Below are 22,143 nucleotides of genomic sequence, written 5' to 3' on the forward strand. Positions count from 1 at the left end.
AGAGCGATTATTTACTTGCCCAAAAGGTGACTCTACCAATTTTAGAGTATTTAGCAGATCGCAATCGATTCTTTATGTCATATTAGCAACAATATATCATTTTAAAAAATAACTGGATAACAAACAGCATGTAATAGTTGCAGCATTTCTGGATTTCAAACGAGCCTTTGGAACTATTAATGGGAAAATTCTCTTAAAAAAATTATGTGGGTATATGGTTTACAAGATTCTTCACCGAAATTTATTCAAAACTACTTATCTAACAGAAAACAGAAGGTTACAGTTAAACATAAACATGTTTATTCTCCTGGAATTAATATTGACCCTGGTGTGCTTCAGGGTAGTGTTGTGGGACTTCGGCTCTGCATTTTACATTTAAATGATATTAAATTGTTTACAGAATCGTTTATTTTGTCAGATGTCTTGATGATGTCGCATTATTAACCTGTGTGGATATAAATATTGAAAACGCTGTTCAGAAGATGAACTCAATTCTGATGCAGGTTAATTAATAAGTTTTTAAAAAGAATGAAGTTGAAACTAAATAACTACTAAATATAAATGTCACTAACCTGATCAATTTGCATATTGAAAACCTAAAAATTGAATCTGCGAAATTCATTAAATATCTAGACAATTTATTACTCTTTAATGAATACGTTAATTATATACTTAATTATTATTATAATTTATTGACTTAATTGTCTAGTTATTGCTATTGAGACTGATGTCCTTTCCACATAATTAAGAACATGTGACTAAAAGTTTTACAATCATTTAATAAATACTTTTTTATTGCAGGATCCAATATTTGTTCAAACCGAGGCCAGGAGAAAATCATCGCCCTCCGGATTTCTATCGAGCTCTATATCCGAAGATAATTCGAGATATCGACAGCATCGAATCCAACTGGCGAAATGGAAAACACATTTTGCAACGTATCAACTGTAGATCAGAAAACAGCAAAGGAGTGTATTGTCTACAGTACGACGATCAGAAAATTGTATCTGGTTTAAGGGATAATACAATTAAAATATGGGACAGAAGTACTTTACAGTGTACCAAAGTGCTTATTGGGCATACGGGGAGTGTATTGTGTTTGCAATATGATGATAAGGTAAGATATTATTTTGTTTTTAACTCCGATGATAATTACAATATATATCCTTCTGTTAGAGATGAATTACTTTTCGTAATTAAGCAACTAAAGTCAATAGTTATGATAAACGATTCGAACAATGACTAAAATACTTGAGTTGCTCGAGATAACCCTAAAAAATGGACCCAGAGAACAGGAGAGAAGTAGGCAAACCGCAGAAGAGGTGGACGGGTGATATCAAAAATATCCTAGGCAAGCAATTGATGAGAATCGAAGGGTAGACATTAATGGAAACAAACGGAAGCGGCCTATGTCCAGCAATGGACGAACATTGGTGAAAAAGAAGAAGATATATATACTCAGGTGCAAAATATGTGCAACAGGTTAATATTGGTGAAAATTTGAGTTATATTTTATTTTTAGTCCAATTTTCATAATTCTCAGCAAACTTACCAATGTTAATTTGTATATACAGTCATTAGTTAAATGCATTTTAGTCATCATATAAGGATAATTAAAAGGATGTTGTATAACTGGTATTTTCGAGCACCCCTTGGAATAATTTCGTAAACAAATTCTTTCAAAATGCTAATTTTTGTTAAGCATGATTATCTTCCCACATTTTCTTGTTAGATTCATTCGTTCATTTATAAAAGAAAAATAATGAAATCAACAGTTCTCAAAAGTTTTTTTTTAAGGAGGCGGCTTTGCTCATTAGGTACTCCTTGTTTCCTTGTTAGTTTTATAGTGATCTTAATAAGGGTTTTAAGTCTATCATCAAAAGAGTATTCGAGGTATCCCAATAATCTGGTGGAAATTAGTAAGGCATGTGGTGGAGTATTACAGATTTCTTCACATTAAAACATTAGATCATCATTTAACATTATTTTAGGCAAGAAATCAATTTCAAGAAGACCAAAATACAAATTTTAGAGTTTGGACAGATCGCTGAAGTTTGGAAGCAATTTGATTCGAAAGCTTGTTGACTACACATGTGGACACATATTGCATCCTCGTCACCGAATACCAAGTTTGCCAGTGTACATTTACATCTGAACTTGAATAATGTACTTTTTACTGACGAATCCAGATTCTGCTTACATTCTCCAGACGACCGTAAGGAGAATATGGGAAATGACCAGAGAGAGATTCGCATGTATATAAATGTATAAAAAACAAATGTAAACAAACGAAATGTTCCCACAAAAACAATAAACAACGTGCATGTAGGTTATCTACTAATTATCGTCTCTTCCGCGACAGCCTATGTATTCTACAGAGATATGATGAATGATAGAAGATGCGAATAATCATCAAATGGTTTTGAGTCTCAGTGATAATGAAGATAGGTGGATTTGCCGTAAAGCTCCAAAAAATTGTTCTACTATTGGTCATATCCACAAATCAGGGGAGAAACTAAACAACTAATCTTACAATTTTACTCTACATTAAAAAATTTAACGGATACAAATTTAATTTTACACCGGGATTTCTTATGATCGAATGAACCGAGTATGATTCCAAATAACTGCATTAATATAAAAAAAAAAATTTAGATTTGTGGAGTGCTCGGTTGTTTCTCAGATTTACTAATATCCAGAATTTTAATTGTTTTATTTTTGACTAAAAGTTAGGGGACCACGTGTCATAATGAGTTTAACATACCTGAAAAAATTTCTATTTTGGACATAAGACGATCTATTTTTACGAGCAATTATATTGTTTCAGTACAATTAAGTCTAAGATAGAAGACGTTTACGGAAATTCCTGATAAGCACATATATGTAGAATGTGATTATCCGTGGCAAGTTCCGAACTTCTTTCTTAAATGCAAAAATACAAGCTATAGATTTTTTTATACAAAAATTAATTCACGTCATTCAAGATTTACGTCAGAACCCCACAGCGTTGCTAAAACATCAGATTAGTTGATAAGCGACGAATTTTCAAAATGTAAACTATTTAAGAATACACTATAGTACATTTGAAAATGATTGATAGCACAAGTTTTATAGCAAAAGTCTAAATACAGGTTGATCTATGCAGAAAAAACATAATAATTGTTGCCTTCTTATTTGAATTTTCACTGGACTTTAATATGACTACCCTGACAAACCTCAAATACAATACATCTTAAAATGCAAAATGAGCAAACCCTAAGGGATTAAGCAATAACGGAACGCCTCTGTGACGGAGAACATAAAATTACTTTAATATAAAAAACTAAAATGTCAATATTACGTATCCACATTAATTTTTATAAAAATACTAAATATTGGTTTAGGACATTTCCTTAAATGTAATAATAAATATTTCGTGTACTAGCGTCGTATAAACTTATAATTAGTAATATAAATATTTAATTACATACCAAAATACATAAGTTGTCTTCTTCCGATAAGGAGGCATCATCATCAGTTTCTTCATTTCCTACAGAAATAATAATTGGTTCTATTGCTTTCTCTATTAACATATCGATTTTCCAGAATGGTTCTTCCTCTGCTATGACATGTCTTATAGCTTTTTGCAAATAACATCTAGCAAGCCTTCATCAACAAATGCTTTATCTCCTTCAATATGAGTGATAATTAAATGGCGACCTTTTCAATTTGGAAATTGTATGCCCTTAGACAAACCTATAAATGCCTGACAAGCATTTGTAACCAGTTTATCTTACCAAACTTTTTTTACAAAATGCCCTTCATTTATCCATGTTTCACCTAAATAAAAAATATTTTTGCCTTCTCTCCTCAATTTTTGAATTTCTCTTAAATATTGCCTCTAACTTCCAACAAATAATTTCTTCTTTCTCTATGAGCGCAGATTTTCTATTGTTATTCTCATAAACTAATCCTAATTCACCTAAAGTTTTCGACAATTTATCTCTTTTAATGTTTGGCAAAGATTCTTCTTCATTAATGTCTACTAAAAGTTTATCCAAAGTAGGTATCTTTTTTTCGTCTATATGAATGGGTTTTCTCCCTGTTGATGTTTTAGGTGCTTCTGTAATATTTCCACTTTTTCGTTGCTTTAAAAGTCTATAAATAGTTGCTTCTCCAACTCCAGTCATATTTGAACACTTAGAAACTATACTCCGAACAGTACTTGTAAAATGTTCATGTACAAGAGCATCATGTACATTTAACACTAAATAAAGTTTTCATTGGCTCGGTTAAATGACACTTTATTTTAACAGGAGTAAAATTAGACGTTTCTGGCTTTTTTACTACACAAGTTCACTAATTACACTGCTAAACAGCTGATGAAGGGAACACCCATAGGAAGAAGAAGCAGGGAACGACCGCTAATTAGGTGGTTAGATGGAGTTGAGACCGACTTAGGGATACTAGAAATCAGAAGATTGCAGCACGTTGCTAGAAACCAAACAGAATGACGACGAATCTTAGAGCAGGCCAGGATCTACAGATGATTGTCGACCCAAAAATGATGATGATGAAGTTCACTTATTAATATCGCTTTTTATTATAGAACTAACAAATCTGCGTCTTATAATCACAGGACTTTACAAACACAAGCTTGTAGTTAAGTTTGCAACAAAATATCTTAACGGGTCTTTGAACAAGGTAATAAATTTGAACTCTAATAGAGTTTTTGGTGATGCAGATATCGTTAAAATTTAAAATAAACCGCTTAAGGTGGGTACGCTGTGTGATGCGAATGGATGGAAGTAACCCTACGAAGATAACATTGCTTAACAAGCCGGTGGGAAAGAGAAGAGGAGGACGACATAAGCTCCGATATCTGGATGATGGAAGGATTTAAGAGAAATTGGAGTTATGATATATGGAAAAGTAGCACTTAATAGGGAAGAATATTTTAAAGCAGACCAAAGCTGAAATACCACAGCGAATAGCTCTGTCTGATGAGATCAGAAGTCAGCAAAGAAAGATATAAGTATGGATAGGCAGGAAGTAGAATCGTAAAGATTTGTATATATACTTAATCAAAGACATTTAACAAAGACTTTCGTTAAATTTAAGAATCATGTCTGGTCCTTCAATATAATCTGTTATATCGGTTTATGTCTGTAATATTATTCTTAATAATGTATTCTGCACGTAATAATTAAAAACAATCCAATGTAAGAATGCATTTAATGATCATTTGTATTATATAACTGATATTAATCAACGAGTTTCCTTAGCACTGCCTGCATTTATTAAAGAATGTGTTAAAATGATTTGCAATTATATCTCGACCATATATCTTAAAATGGCTTATTTATTCAATACTCATCAATCTATTAATACAGTCAAGGTATCATTTTCTATGTATTAAACCATTGATGCTCCATAAATGGAATACCAGTTAGTTTCTATTTAAGAAAAGGTAAAGCGAGATTAAGTTTTATTATTTTTATGTTCCATTTCAGTGACAACATTCTCTGATGTTAATTCTGAAAACGTCACATACTATTTTCGATCAAATATTTGTGCGACACATTCTTCTGTTTTTCGTTCTTTGGTATTGTATGGAACTACCACGATACTAGATCTAGCAATTAACATTTTTTTATAATTTTTTATTTTTCCTCTTCAATATACCGTCCTTCCGCAACCCGTACACCGCTCTATGACAACTTTGCACTATGTGAAACAGTGCGGTAGGTCATCTTCCAACAGACTGTTGAGTAGCTGCGCCGACTTTTGTTTTACTTCCTCTGATGACTCGTAGGTTCCTTTTAAGTAGGATTTGATGAACAGATAAAAGTCGCAGGTTGTTCAGTCTGGCGAATAGGGCGGGTACTCTATGATTGTGACCTGGTTTTTGACCTGAGTTTTTGGTACTGACTCTTTGTGAGCCAGTACATTGTCGTGATGGAGGATTCAGGAATTCTTTTTTCACATTTCTGCCTCTTTGTGCAAATCTTTTCTCGGAATCTTCGTAAAATCTTTAAATCGTAAAATTGATTGAACTGTCTGACCTTGTGGTACCATTTTCATGTAAACTAATGCCCGTATATAGAAGAAATCAATCAAGACCGTACTTTGTACTTCCTTTGGAGTCCCGGAGAGTTTAGAGTCCTCCACTGCCTGGATTGCACCTGGGTTTCACAATGAAAAATCCATGTTTCGTTGTAAGTTATCTCAAAAAGCCTGAGTCTGTTTTATGCATTCCAGGTTATCAGAACAAATGACTTTACTTTACATATTCTGTTCATCCGTTAGGAGTTTGAACACAACCTTAGTACATACTTTTTTCGGCGCGAGCAATTTGTTCACCTTTCTTATTTAACGATTTCAAAGAGACTATTTAAGATGGCAAAAATATGTGCAACACCTATTAACCCCACTAATTCAGATGGTTTAATCCATCTATCACAACTAAATACTATTGTTTGGGTCTTTTAATTGTAACAAACTTAAGTTTGTTACAATTAAACCAGGATGTAGCTTTTTCTAGAATTTCCTTACTGCGCTCCGTTTTACCTCTACAGAAGAAGATTGTGTTATCTACAAAAAGGACACAGTTGGTGTTATCTAAAGAATTTGGTAAATCATTTATGTATATCGAGAATAACAGAGGTCCTAAAGCTGATCCTTGTGGTACTCCTGCTTCCTTGCAGATCCGCTTGTGATAATCTTCCTTATCAAAAGATTGCGATGGTGGAAGTTATAAAACTGCTGTAATAGGGATCAAGCTAGCAGTGATACTTAAGAACTGACCGGAAAAAATGGTTTCCGATAATAAAATAGGGTCCATAAAAGATGTCCTAACTTATCGATGGACAAGATCCAGATCTAGGATCTGAAGATGGTGATAAACAAATAAAGGACTCCAAGTGGAGCGCTGGGTAATTCTGTGCTCCAAATCGGTCGTCGCTGGAGGACCACGTGTTTGAGTCTACGGGCCGTCAAGGAATACGAGAAAATGTTGGACAGGCTACATTGGAAGACCTATTACCATCTCATTTATGCAGTTAGACAGAAACAAATCTACGCTGACTAGGGACAGTAATGAACGAAAGTAGGCAACAATAACTTCCATACAAAACCCCAAAGGGCTGCATGCAGACAGAAGAAACGTCAGAGGGGTAATAATCATCTAAAAGAACAGGGGATTAAATTGAGGGAGTGACAACTAATTATGAGAGAACCAGACACTAAAATTGGAACCTGTACCTTGTATTGATCAGGCCAGATGTCAAAAGAAATCCCTTTTAGAACTATACAAGAAGGAAAAGGTTCCTTGGTAGAAAAATAAAAAAAAACAATTTTTGAAGAATTGCGTCGTTACATTTAGTTTTTCTATGTAACTGTCGGTTCGAAAACAAAATGCTATTTACTTTTATTTTATTGTTCCCCTAAAACGTCGTATTCAAAGTCGTGTGCAACACGGTATATTTAAAATACCAAGAAGTTTCGACTTCGAGCTTGAAATCGATTAATTATCATCCAATTCACAAATACATTAATTTTTTTGAGGATAATAATATTTTAAATATTCCGTTATTAAATTGATTTATTTATTGTAGGTTATAATAAGTGGATCAAGTGATTCGACAGTAAGAGTGTGGACTGTAAATACCGGCGAAATGGTAAACACGTTGATTCATCATTGTGAGGCCGTCCTACATCTCAGGTTTAACAATGGGATGATGGTTACTTGTTCAAAGGTAAGACAATCTATTTAATATTAAGAAGTACGAGAGTTCATTATATATTGACGTGATATACATAATAATACATATTTTTTATTTTTAACATATCTGTTTGACATAAGTTTTAACAAAGAATAATGGTAGATCAAAATAAAATAAAAGTTAAAATTGTTAAGGAAATTGATGAGTCAAACATATTGGACTTTATGAATTTGATCTTAATTTATTTGGAATTTTGACGATGTATCTTAAGGACGTAGTCAAACTATAATCTGTTGTTGTTAACTAGCAAATTTGTTTTAAAAAACAACTCTAACACTTCTTTCCGACACAATTGTAAACCGCATTTGTGGTTTGGACAATTTGTAGATTTGTAGAATTGTAAAGTCTCTCCTCCAAGAAGTCCTGTGCTCTTGATAAAAGCCAACAACTTTCTGAAAGGCGTTCTTCTCATTTAATGTTTGTTTTACCGTTGTATATCCAACCATGCCACTAAACAAATCACATTTATGTGAAATGCAGTCCATGCGATAGGAATGAAAGTTTGTTCCTCCATTAACCTACACCACGGTTCATTCACACTATCTATGTCGTAAATTTTGGTAGTACAGACACCATATGTGTGACTGTCTTCAGAAAACAGATGAAAACGTAAAAATAAAAACACTGAAGAATAAAGCAAAATCAACAACGAAATCAAAAGGAAAATCCGGGTTGAAAAAGAAAAATGGTACAGCAACAAATGTCTTGAAATAGAAGAACTGCACGAACAAAAAGAATGACACGTCTAATATTTACAAAAAGGACAACAAATAACTAGATTATATATATATATATATATATATATATATATATATATATATATATACAGATTGAACCAATTAAAAACGGAACATACAATTTAATATATGTCTATTTGAACTGCATTTGAAATAGTGGACCAATATAAAACTTGGACAAAAATAAATCCATACCCGGTGATAGACATTGTATACAATATCGTTCAACTATCTGTCTCCTTTAAAGGAAAGAGGAGCTTGCCTAATAGTCGGAGAGATAGAGCCGAAATTTTGAACTGATCAGTAATATGACATTTCTCTATTGGAATATTATATTCATTGTAACTGGGTTAAGACTTTGCCTTACAGGCGGACGCCCCTCGTGGTACAGGGGGTGGCCATACAGGGATGAAGTTGTCATTTTTTTCGGAAAAATTAACGATCGATAATATGGCTGAACATTTGCCCAGAGTAAGATCTTGGTATAACTAGACGAAATCCCAAAGGGCAAACGCGAGAGTGGATACATAAGGGGTGGCGGACAGAGGTGAGGTTGCAATTTTTTGGGGAAAAATTAACGATAAGTAATATGTCCGCCATTTTCATGGCTCATTATTTAACCCCTAAAAACTCTAAATATAAAAGGGCGGACAGCTGGGTTGGTACAGAAAGCCATAAAACGGGGTCAAATGTACCACTTGCCTGCGCATTTTAGGTCTTGGTAACAATTTTTAAACTGATTTTATTATGATATTTTTATACCGATTGATTTGAAAATTTGTATGCCCACTTCTGTTACTATTCTAAAAAGCGTCAAGTAGAGTTTTCCTCAAAAATTTCCGTAAATGAAAATTTTCGTAATTTTTTGAGGTAAAATCTAATTTGTAGAATCCTTTCGATTTTCTGTCAGTTATACCATGATTTTTTTCCAAAAATTTTCAAACGATTTTTCAGATAAGAAAAAAAAATTAGAAAAACTTTAAAAATTTCGTCATTTTTCTCACTCTCATTGATATCATCACATTCATCATCTTCGTCACTTTCACTTTCAATAATATCACATTCATTATCTGCTTCATTTTCAATCACTACTTCTCGAACTGATTCTGGCATCTGAGGTCCACTAAATCATTTGAATTTATATGTTTTATCTTCAAACTCCCAACCATGTTCTTCAACAATCAATTCTGTTGGTACTTTTTTATGAGCATTTGTCCAAATATTTGAAATATAATGAGCTCGCAGTAGATGTTGGTGTAATTCATCTTGACATGGCGGTAAGCTTGAAGCATCGAAATTTTTTAGTTTTTTTTTAAGGCTCGTTCACATCATGCAACTTATACTGCCGGTTAAATAGTGAAACTCTGACATCGTTTACTTTTCTTTTTGGAATTGTTCTCGTCAGTCCTGTTCCATATAAGTAACATATGAAAGTTTCTAAGGTTTCAAGTTGAATAAAAGCATCTTGATACTTATTACATTTAGCACATGCGTCTAGAATTACTGATCTAAATGAACGCGCATCATTATTATTTTAATATTTTAAAATATTAATGATGCAAAATTAATGTCCAAACAGAATTTGTAAAATTATAATTAACTAATGAAAAAAAATTCAATCAATTTGAAAGTTAAAAAAAATATTGAAAAATCTACAAAGTAAATTTCAAAACTTAAAAAATTGATAATTCCACTATTAAATTGATTTTTATTAATAATTATTTGTAAAATGTTAAAGGAATTCTACAAATTGAATTTTACCTATTGATAAATAGAAATAATATATTTTGTAATTGATTATTAATGTAATAATAAATCAAAGTTTTCTTATATCTGAACAATCATTATTTATGCAATATAAATTTAAAAACCTTTTTATTGTAATAAAAAATAAGTAAAATTACTATTTGTTATACCAAAAATATTTAATAGTTAACATTATAAAATTACTTTAATTTAATAAAATATCAAATATCAAACATTTATTCAATTAAAAATTAATTCGTAAAATATTTATATTCAAGAAAAAAATGTGATTTGTAAAGTAAATATGACTTTAGTTTAAAAAAAAACATTATCATAATATCATTTTAAAACTACAAAATATTCTATAAAAGATTCAGACGATGACGTAGAGTTTTATCAAATGTTTTAGAAAAGTTTTTCTAAATTTTTTTTTCTTATCGGAATAATCGTTTGAATATTTTTGGAAAACAAATCATGGTATAACTTACAGAAAATCGAAACGATTCTATAAATTAGATTTTACCTCAAAAAATTACTAAAATTTTCATTTACGGAAATTTTTTTGGAAAATTTTGAGGAAAACTCTACTTGACGCTTCTCAGAATAGTAACAGAAGTGAGCATACAAATTTTCAAATCAATCGGTATAAAAATATCATAATAAAATCAGTTTGAAAATTGTTACCGAGACCTAAAATGCGCAGGCAAGTGGTACATTTGACCCCGTTTTGTGGCTCTCTGTACTAACCCAGCTATCCGCCCTTTTGGATTTAAAGTTTTTAGGGGCTAAATAATGAGCCATGAAAATGGCGGACATATTACTTATCGTTAATTTTTCCCCAAAAAATTGCAATTTCACCCCTGTCCGCCACACCTTATGTATCCACTCTCGCGTCCGCCCTTTGGGATTTCGTCTAGTTATATCAAGATCTTACTCTGGGCAAATTTTCAGCCATATTATTGATCGTTAATTTTTCCCCCCTGTACCACGAGGGGCGTCCGCCTGTAAGGCAAAGTCTTAACCCAGTTACAATGAATATATTCCAATAGAGAAATGTCATATTACTGATCAGTTCAAAATTTCGGCTCTATCTCTTGGACTATAAGGAAGCGATAAGTGGTTTGACAGCATAATAACTGCTTGTTTAGTCCAGTTTTTTCCGTGATTCTAGGCAACCTATTTGGGTGGAGTTTTGACTTGTTCTTGAATGAGTTCCGAATCCAGCAGCCCGCTGAAGTATTGGATTTTTATAATATAATTATTTGACAACCTTTTGTTGGCCAACCACCTAGAGCGGAGTTGAGCCGAAATACATTGATTTCGTATGTTCCGTTTTAAATTCGTTCAATCTGTATATATATATATATATATATATATATATATATATATATATATATATATATATATATATATATGTAGGACTTGTATAGTCTACTTGACAAACAAGAAAATAATTATAGTCAGTGAACAAGACAAATTGGAGAGGTAGAGGGAATATATCGAGGTACTGTTTGATGACGAAAAATAGAAATTCAAATGGAAAATATTTTGACTGGTCCAAACATAACCTTCGATGAAATGGCCAACGAAATAATCAAGCTACTCGATGATAAAGATAAATATTCTCTTCTTCAATAAATATATGAAATAGGGCGTATACCAACAGAGTGGCTAAATGCACATAAACAATGTAGCGATCGCACCATCAGTCTGATGAGCCATATACTGAAAACTGTACTCGAGAATATACAACAAAATAGAAGTAGAACTAAGCGAAACGCAGTTTGGTTGCAGAAACAACCTTGGAACCATTGCATTTTTCAGTCTGCAGGTCACGGTTCAAAGATCTAGGGATATAGAACAACTGGTAAATATGTGTTTTAAGGTCTTTGGCCGAATCCCCTCGACACACTGATAGGTGTTTAGCAACAGGTGGGAATTGATGACCAAGATCACCAAATTATCAAAAATTTGTACTGGCATCAATGTGAAAATATACGAATTGGTCAGAACAGTCAGAACAGAATCGATGGAAGCAGTGGAAATACAACGTGAAGTGAGACAGGGGTGAATTTATCTTTAATTTATCTATAAGGCTAAGAAGCCTTAATGAAGAGGCAGGCCTTAAAATTAATGGAATTAATTTCAACAATCTCAGGTACGACCCGGTACTGATTGCTTCCAATGAAAAATAGTTGCAACGATATAGTGTAAACAGGGTGACCGAAGCAACTGACGAATGTGGGCTAATACTTCTACGAAAAAACTTATGGTTGTCAGCAAAACGGAGTTACAACTAATTAACATCAGAGCGTATGGAATAAAGGTATTTGGGTGCTAACATTAGGGATAACTGGGATATGAGACAAGAAATAAGAATACGCATTATAAACTAAAGAAAATTCTCATTCATAGAGATATTACATTATATATATATATATATATATATATATATATATATATATATATATATATATATATATATATATATATACATAATAGGCGAGTGTTCTACAGCTGCCGCCTTTTCTCGCATCCTAATTTTCAGCGTTTTCTGTCGAAGCAATCTTCAGTTTTCAAAATCTGTGGCGGTCATTGCATCTTCGACATTTTCTCTCCATGACCGTCTTGGTCTACATCGTTTTCTTCTAGTGAGCGGAGTCCATTTTTCTATCTTTTTTGGCCATTTATTTTCAGGCATTCTCTGTAGGTGTACATACCAGTTTAATCTTCTGGCTTCGATAGTATCTATTATCTCTAGGTGAGTCTCCATTTCTCTCCTAATGTTTACGTTCCTCACCCTATCAAGTATAGTATGCCGGCAACATCGTCTCCAATAGTCCATTTACATTGATTTTGATTTACATTTTGATTTTTTTTTATTGATTTCCCAAAGTTCGGCGCCGTAAAGAGATATTACACTAAATTTTAACATATTAACACGCTGCTACATTTTCTCCACATTGCTGTATGGCATGGCGAGCTGGACCCTTACAGAGGCACTAATGAAAAAATTGGAGGGTTTTAGAATATTGATCTACCGACGAATATTACGGAGATAAGTTGGGTTGACCGAATAAAAAATGAAATAGTAAAATATTTGGGCCATATAATGAGACATACAGAGAAATATAACCTTCTATACCTCATAATACAAGGCAAGATTGCCTAAAGAAGAGGCCCAGGCCGAAGAAGAACATCCTGCATCGAAATCTCCGAGAGTTGTACCAAGAGACATTTGCTAATCTGTTTTGAGCTGCCATAAACAAAGCTATTATTGCCAATGATCGCGATAATCGGACAGGATACTGAATGATGAGAATCCACCTGTTGTAGTCACTTTACTGTTGAACAGCTTGGTTACTGTTCGCTTGTCTTGATTTCCTACTATAATCAATGTATTCTTGTCCAGAAACACGAACACGTTTTACAACGTTTCCTTTATGTTGTTCTACATTAACAACACATTTTCTCCGTTTCTGTTTCAGGCATCGTGAATGCCCGTTACTGTCACTATCACTCATTCTTGAAAAAAATTAAAATGTTTTCAAATTAACCAATGTTACCTCTAATTAACAATAATTAATTTCCAATAGTTATTCGACACTGCAGTATAACCTCAAACAACAATACTATCAGCTGGAGTAGACTAGATGCAGGTTTGCCAACTTGCTACTTTAGTGCAGAGAAGTATGCTATACGATTTATCTATTATAATAGAATGAATCGGGTCCCTTTCTTCAATAAACGATGTATTTACCATCATAGGGAATAAATACACTTTTAACAAAAAATAACAAAACTGAATCAGACTACGTTCATAACGGAGACCATCACATCGTATCCTCGCCTAGATCATAGCACTGACAGTGAACGCTCGCATTTAAAATAAAATGCATTTATTTTACCTGGCGATCGATACCATGGTCGGAGCGAGGGTCGGTTGTCGGCGTCTTGTTGTGAGCGCCCACTCAGATCCCTTTATAAAGTAAGCTGTTCTTATATACTTTCCAATTTTTATTCATTCTTTTGTTTATACTGTATTTTTTTGTTTTAGGATCGTTCGATTGCAGTATGGGATATGACATCTCAATCAGAAATAACATTACGTCGGGTGTTAGTAGGACACCGAGCGGCTGTGAATGTCGTGGACTTTGACGAAAAATACATAGTGTCCGCGTCGGGTGATAGAACTATTAAAGTGTGGAATACGTCATCGTGCGAATTTGTTCGAACTTTAAATGGGCATAAACGGGGTATTGCTTGTTTGCAATATAGGGATAGGCTAGTGGTTAGTGGTAGTTCTGACAACACCATAAGGTAAGTTTAAAATTATTAATAGTTATAAAAAACTTACTACATGTTTTACGGGTGTGTATGTGTGCGTGTTGTGGGCAGTTTATGCCTTAAGATCAGAACGCTTCCTCTATGTTTATATTGGCATTCGTAAGCAAGATTTCAAGGTTATTACCTATCATCAGACATGCGCAAACATGCCCAAACCCAAATTCAGAGATCCAATACCTACCTGATGACATATGTTCCTTATGTGGATTAAGACGACGTAATTGGCAGAGTATGTATGTATATATACATACATACATATATATATATATATATATATATATATATATATATATATATATATATATATATATATATATAGTTATATTCGGATAAATTTCCGCGGTCAGATGAATGAAAATTACTAAGTTCTCGGGAAGTGCCGCGTTGAGAATTGAAAACTCGACATTTCGGCACCCATTTTGGAGCCATTATCAAGAGTGATACGGTTCCGTTCGAGTTCGGGGTCTCAATCTGCCTACTCCCCTCACTCGTGACGTACCAGTATCTTGTTCCGTATAAATACAAGAACCGTCAAAGGGCACTGAGGTCTCAATCTGCCTATTCCTCAGTGTCGAGTGACGGCCGGTCTTACCCTGTGTGGCTGCTTTTATACTCTCAGTATGCGCGGGAACGGTATGCGCTGACGTGGTCTGAGCTGACGTGGCCTGAGCGGTGTAAGCGGGAGGTCGCTGAAGCAGGGGTCGCCATGTTGACGGTAGTCGTTTAACGTCATCGCGCGTATTTAAGCTGTTAGGCCGTTTTTCAATTTCGATAGCTTTACGGATGATTCTTGATTTTAAGGAGCGGATGGGGGCGATGGTTTTTGCTTTTTGGGAGAGGAAGCGGTCTAATTTATCTTTACCATGGGGCCAAATGACAAAGGTGTCATCAACGTACCGTAACCAGCAGGTGGGTTTGAGATTTGATGAGGACAGGGCGGCTGTTTCGAAATGTTTCATGAAAATATCAGCTATTACGGGAAAGAGAGGGGATCCCATTGGGGCACGTTTGATTTGACGATAGAAATGATTTTGGAATGAAAAATATGTATTAGACATGCAGTGTTTTATAAGAGATAGTGTGTCTTGGGGGATTTGATGTTTAGAGTCCAAGATGGAAATGGTTTCATCGATAGGAATGTTGGTGAACAAAGAAAAAATGTCAAAACTAACTAGTATATCTGATGGTGAAATAGAAATGTTTTTCAGAAGATCAATAAAATGAAAGGAGTTTTTGACAAAGGAAGAAGCTTTTTCGGCTAATGGTTGTAAGGAAAAAGCGAGATGTTTTGCCAATTTCTGAGTGGCATTTCTCATCTTCCTTCCGACCAAGCCGAAGTTTCCAGACAAGATGTCCATATGACGAATCCATAACCGTATTTACGAACAGTCAAACATTCCGATACTACTTCAGCCCTAGCCCAACATCATATTGAGACAGACCACAAAATAGATTTCGAAAAAGCAAAAACCATCGCCCCCATCCGCTCCTTAAAATCAAGAATCATCCGTAAAGCTATCGAAATTGAAAAACGGCCTAACAGCTTAAATACGTGCGATGACGCTAAACGACTACCGGCAACATGGCGACCCCTGCTTCATCAGATATATTTATATATATATATATATATATATATATATATATATATATATATATATATATATATATATATATATATATGTATATATATATATATATTTATGTTTTAATGAAACTTAGAAATATGGGATGATTGAGTTATTATTTTGAGTGGAAAATAAGCCACATTTTAACTGAATAATAATTGGTATTATTTATTTCGTAAGATGAGAGTGGTAAACCTGGCTCAAATTGTCGATGTCGGTTCTTTTGTTTATTGCAGATGGGTTCTTGAGGATCTCACACCTCCGCCAGTATTTTGGTATTTATAAAGTCAATGTGATGTTTGGTGGACATGGCGTGTTGTGCAAGGGCACAAGAGGGTTTGGAAAGTCTAATGTCGCTTTTGTGTGAAGTTATATAACTTTTAAAGTCAAATTGTGGCTTATTCCCAATAAAAATAGTAAATTGTATTAACATGCCACAAGAAAAATATTAAATGGCATCATCGCTCCAGTCTGTTATGGGTCATTGCTGTTACGAAAAGTGTATCTGTAACTAATTCAGTGTTACCTGATCATTCATGGCAGCATGTAGCGAATTAAGATTAAATTGGGTGAAAAATTACGTCTTGTAATTAAAAATAAGATATTATTTGGCATTTTACAACTAATATCTTTAAAACCATATTTTTGTTTAGCTATTTTAGAAGTAGTGGGTGTGAATTTAAAATTAGTCATATAAAAATGAAATTAAATAAAAATTAATTCCAAAACTACTGCTTAAATTAAAAATAATGTCAAACAATTAGACATTCTTAACCAAATAATCTTAGCTAATTAAATGTTCAAACAAACCAATATCTTGTACCAAACAGAAATCAAAATGTATTTACAACGCCTTTCTCATGGCGTTTAGTTCATCTGTCGATATGTTTTAACTAAGTTCGATTATCTTTTGTCTAAGTTGCTCTAAGTTGGTGGCTTTCTCGAATTCATGAGGATCATTCTAGGGGAGCTAAATCGGGTTCTTGTTCTTCATTTGGTTGAAAAGTATTTTCTAGGTGGTCAGCAAACCTGTTGGCCTTTTGTATATTGCTTTTTGCCCAGCTACGATTAGTATTTCTAATTGGTGGATTCTGTAAGATTGGCCTTTTTAATCGTTTGGTAGCCTTCCACAATGAGTAATCAGTAGCGCTATAATTTGATAGTTCACTTAGGTAGATGCTAACCGATTCGTTTTTAATTTTTTTAATTTCTCTTTTTAATTTTTGTGTGGCATTATTTAATCTAGTTTTATCAACTGGTGCTCTAAACTGATGCCACTTGCGTCTCAGTTTTCTTTTTTCGGTTATCATTTCTCTGATTTCTTTCGGGTAGTTATTCTTTCGACACTGTTCGTGCTGTTGTTCCAAGCAGCTTGTTGTACATTTTTATTGAGTAATTCTACTTCTGCCTCTAGTTGATCAACGGTTCTTAATGGAACTGAGAGGTTAATCTTCTCTTCAAGGTCTATCTGGAAACTTTTCCAGTCAGTATTTTTGTTAACAAGTCTAGGGGGCTTTCTTTTTTGATAACAGTGTCACTGAGTGTTAGTATAATTGGAGAATGGTCCGAGTTCATATCCAATGCCTCTTCTATCTCTATGTAATTTGTTGAAATATTTCTGACCACAAAGAAGTCGATAAGGTCTGGGATTTTATTTGTGTCAGTAGGCCAGTATGTTGGCTTTCCCGTTGATATTGCGTCGCATTTTATATATTTCATTGCTTCTAAAAATTCTTTCCCTTTGGTGGTAGTCAGTCGTGACCCCCAATGCGTATGTTTTGCATTGAAGTCTCCTCCAATGATAAATCTATGTCCTTGACTGGTCAGGAAATCTACATATTGATTTTTCTTGATGGCATATCTTGGCGGACTGTAAACCGCTGTGACGATTACCTCATAGTTTTTACATTTAATTTTTACTGATGTGGCCTGAAATTCTTTAGTTCTGTATCCCATTTCCTGATAGTGCAGTAATAATCAAAGAAAATATTCTTTGATTATCACTGCACTACCTCCTTTGGCTGCATTATCAGGGTGAGTAGTATGATAAGTTTTATAACCCCTAAATCTAATATATGACTCATTCGTAAAATGAGAGGCATAATAATGGGTTTCAGAAATGAGGCATAAGCCACAATTGAAGTTTAAAATAAGTTTATTGACGTGATGTTTCAATTTCCTTCTTGGAGATCTTTCGATCTGTTTAATTCTGAAGCTGCCTCTGGTTAATTTCCTGGGAGGTAGATTACCAACTATCCCTCCATCTTTTTGGTGGTCTTCCGGGAGATCTTGCCCTTGAAGGGCAATTTTTGGGATTCTATTCTCATCAATTCGTCTTACATGACTATACCACATCCTTTTACGCTGCCTTCTTCCCCATCTTACAATATCGAATTCTATACAAGTCTTGTAGATTCTAATTTTACTATCTGTGGGCATATACGGATTTAACCAGACTATCTCCCGCAGACATCCCGACAATGCGGATGCTTTGTTGATCTGACTCCTTAGGTCCTTTACTGAGTCGTGTCTGCTTGATATATCTATGCCCAGATATCTGAATTGCATCACCTGTTCTATGGGGTTGTTTTCACCCACTAACTTACATCTGAGCGGATCTTTTACGATTGTCATGCATTTAGTTTTATTGGTAGAAATGGTCATATTTAGTTGGCGGCTTATTTAAAAGAACTGAAAGAGCTGTCTCTGAAGATCATCTTCTGATTCGGCAATAATTGCTGCATCATCTGCGTAACACACGATACCAATTCTTTTGTTGTCCATTCTGTATCCGAGATTGAGAGATGTTACTTTGTTTATAATTTTGCCCATGAGTAGGTTAAACAAGAAGGGGCTTAAACTGTCGCCTTGTCTAATTCCTCCCGGTGTTAGAATATTTTCAGTGAATTGGTCTCCTGCTCTAACTGAAGAAAAAGAAGACGTGACGTTTCAATTTCCACTTCGGAAATCGTTTTCAAAATACAAACATTGATTTATGTTACAATGTTTGTATTTTAAAAACGATTTCTGAAGTGGAAATTGAAACGCCAATAAACTTATGTTAAACTTCAATTGTGGCTTATTCCCATTAAAATAGTAATTAACAAAATATCGTTCAAAAAATTATTATTTTCATTGCATTTCACCATCATAATTTCACAGAATTCCATCCGTTTAAAATTATCATCAGGAAATATTTCTTGAGTGGTCTGCACTTTGTAACAATGGTAGTTGTTTCTTTTCAAAATATTCCTCACTGTCTTTTCATTTAAGTCAACTTAATTGGCAATTTGTTTACTTAAACACGGCGTCCCTTCTGCCAATGCACAGACATGTGTTTCCCTAATTTCCCGTTCTTGACTAATTTTTTTTTCCAAGGTTGATCTAATGGACAGCAGTTTTTACATCTGCCATTAGTACAGCCAAACTTTTCAAATCGATGAGTAATGGGAAATACAGTTGTTTCTACAGGTATTGGCATATGTTCAAAAACTGTAATAAATAAATTAATAGTTTCTTGTACAGAATGACCCCCCAAAGTACCATTTTATTATTTGTACTCTTTCTGCAGTTGTGTAAACAGTCGACATATTAAATTTTGATTATCACACCTTGCTACTTCTAAAATAAATGAGAGATATACTTAAAACAGTGTAATGGGATCGGAAACAATCGGTTTTAGCTATCGTTCAGTATACCGCTATGATGACGGAGTTTCGTGCACAAAGCGACTGTCAACTTGATTACACCAGGTTAGTGTTGATGGAGAAAATACCTTACTGCACACAGATATAGGGATAGAATCTTGAGGAGAAGATATATAGAAAATAGAACGGAAAATATAATATGTCGTAGTATGATCGAAGACTTTTAGGGAGTAAAGAAAGGAATAGAGGCCGCCCTCTATAAAACGAGTTACAGAATATAGTTCTATAATATTTTGGGGTCCTGTTGCGATCTTTTATATTCGCGCCCATATTCCCATCACCTAATCAAGGTGCTTTGTAATTTAGTAAACTAAATAATTTATTTTTGATATGATATAAATAAAAATCCGAAATTTTAGATTATGGGATATAGAATGTGGAGCTTGTTTGAGAATATTAGAAGGTCACGAAGAGCTTGTTAGATGTATAAGATTTGATTCCAAACGCATCGTTAGTGGTGCTTACGATGGCAAAATTAAAGTTTGGGATCTATTGGCAGCGTTGGATCCTAGGGCGCCGACGAATTCTTTATGTTTAAGGACTTTAGTGGTAAGTAATTTTTAATCAATTGTAAATCTGTAGAAAAAATTGTTATCAGATATAAAACTAAGTTCCACCATTTTACCCGTTGTCAAAATTGCGGTCGCACAAGTCGTCCACTTTATGGTGGATTAACGATGGAACATTTTCGTACCACGTTTATTTTCCAATGGTAACACTCATCCACGGAGATAGCGTACAGAACAAGTTATTGCTGCTGTATAGGGTAGCATGGAGAGCCAGTATCAAATACCTATTCAAGGCAACACGGTCCATTTCACGCCAGCAGGAATCAACCTGTCTATCATAGTCGATTATCGCTGCATATTGCAAGCGGTCTATTTCGAGTCGTTGTCTGAGTAACTGGGAAGATACGAGAAAAAACAACTTCTACTTGATGAACGAAATTTTGTCAGATGAAGAATCATTCTGATAATCATCGGAAAGTTATGTAATTAGTGATAGTGATACCTCTTATTCTGACTATTGCTCGCCTGTAAGGAAGAAGAAAAAAGTATGTTAAATTTTAAATTTATTAATTGATCTAAAATGTCACCCACAGTGAATCAAAAATATATAATTACTCTTATAGGTAAAAAATATGGATTAGTGCATTAGGAGACACATAAATATTTTTATTTTCTACATACTTCAGACTATTCTTGTTCTTCCGTCTGCACTAATAGGATTCTGGACGATGTTAGCTTCCCCAATGGGTTTTGGACAATTGTATTTCTAGCCATGGATGTTTGGCTATTACCGTAACCGATTTTGGAATATCTCACTGTCAACTGGACCAATTACAATATCAATATAGGCTTTAACTCGAAAATACTATAAAATTTTGGAAAAATCCTATTGACTGTGCCATTTATACCAGTATTGGCGTCTTAACTCGAAATTACCATAAATTTCTGGAAAAATCCTACTGACTGCTCCTACAATATCAACCGCCGAAAACGATTTTTTAAGAAATGAATATTGTAATAAAATTTACTTGTTCGGAACGTACAATTTCAAATACAGTAACGACTGCACACTAAAAAGCTCTTAATATCATACAACAGTGAATATATAGTTTTTTCCATACTTCGTAAGCACTTTGGATATGCCAGGGTCGTAACTTTGGTAGTCATTAATATTTCCTGAAATATTTTTGTCCATGTTTATGATTTATTTACATTTCTATTTTTGTTTTCTTCATAAAATTGCTTAACGAATTTTTGTTAAAATGTAACTGAATTGTATTTTGTAGGAACACACTGGTCGTGTTTTCAGACTACAATTTGACGAATTCCAGATAGTTAGTAGTTCGCATGACGACACTATTCTCATCTGGGACTTTTTGAATTCTGTACCCGACCCCAAACCTAAAACTAGTGAGCCTAAATCTCCATCACGTAAGTATTATTTTTGATTAATTCTTCAGAATATAAACAATTATACTCATACTGTGAAGTGAATTATAAATTAGTGTAACTATAATGCATACTGTTTATACGTTTTTATATACGTTCAAACCAATTTTGGAAACATTTTCTTCTTTTTGAAGCTGACATGACGGGTATTCTGAATATTTTAGTGAAAATATTTGGCGCCATGTAGTGACCTTTAAAGAAAAACACACTGAATTGTATTCCGTGTTGTAATGCACACTAATCATTGTATTCGATTTATT

The 22,143-nt window shown here is 33.8% G+C and overlaps 1 protein-coding gene across 4 annotated transcripts in view; it reads left to right on the top strand.

Moving 5' to 3' along the window:
* The window catches only part of slmb (beta-transducin repeat containing E3 ubiquitin protein ligase slmb), a 184,601-nt gene that overhangs the window by 149,219 nt on the left and 13,239 nt on the right, over window positions 1–22,143 (top strand). For all 4 annotated transcript variants that reach the window (XM_072530191.1, XM_072530194.1, XM_072530193.1 and 1 more), the window contains exons 4-8: window positions 802–1,117; window positions 7,596–7,736; window positions 14,304–14,566; window positions 20,285–20,474; window positions 21,721–21,865. In XM_072530191.1, coding sequence (XP_072386292.1) covers window positions 802–1,117; window positions 7,596–7,736; window positions 14,304–14,566; window positions 20,285–20,474; window positions 21,721–21,865 — 1,055 coding nt within the window. The remainder of the gene's footprint in view (window positions 1–801; window positions 1,118–7,595; window positions 7,737–14,303; window positions 14,567–20,284; window positions 20,475–21,720; window positions 21,866–22,143) is intronic.

Source organism: Diabrotica undecimpunctata, chromosome 4, assembly GCF_040954645.1.
Source record: "Diabrotica undecimpunctata isolate CICGRU chromosome 4, icDiaUnde3, whole genome shotgun sequence".
NCBI classification, from domain to species: Eukaryota; Metazoa; Arthropoda; class Insecta; order Coleoptera; family Chrysomelidae; genus Diabrotica; species Diabrotica undecimpunctata.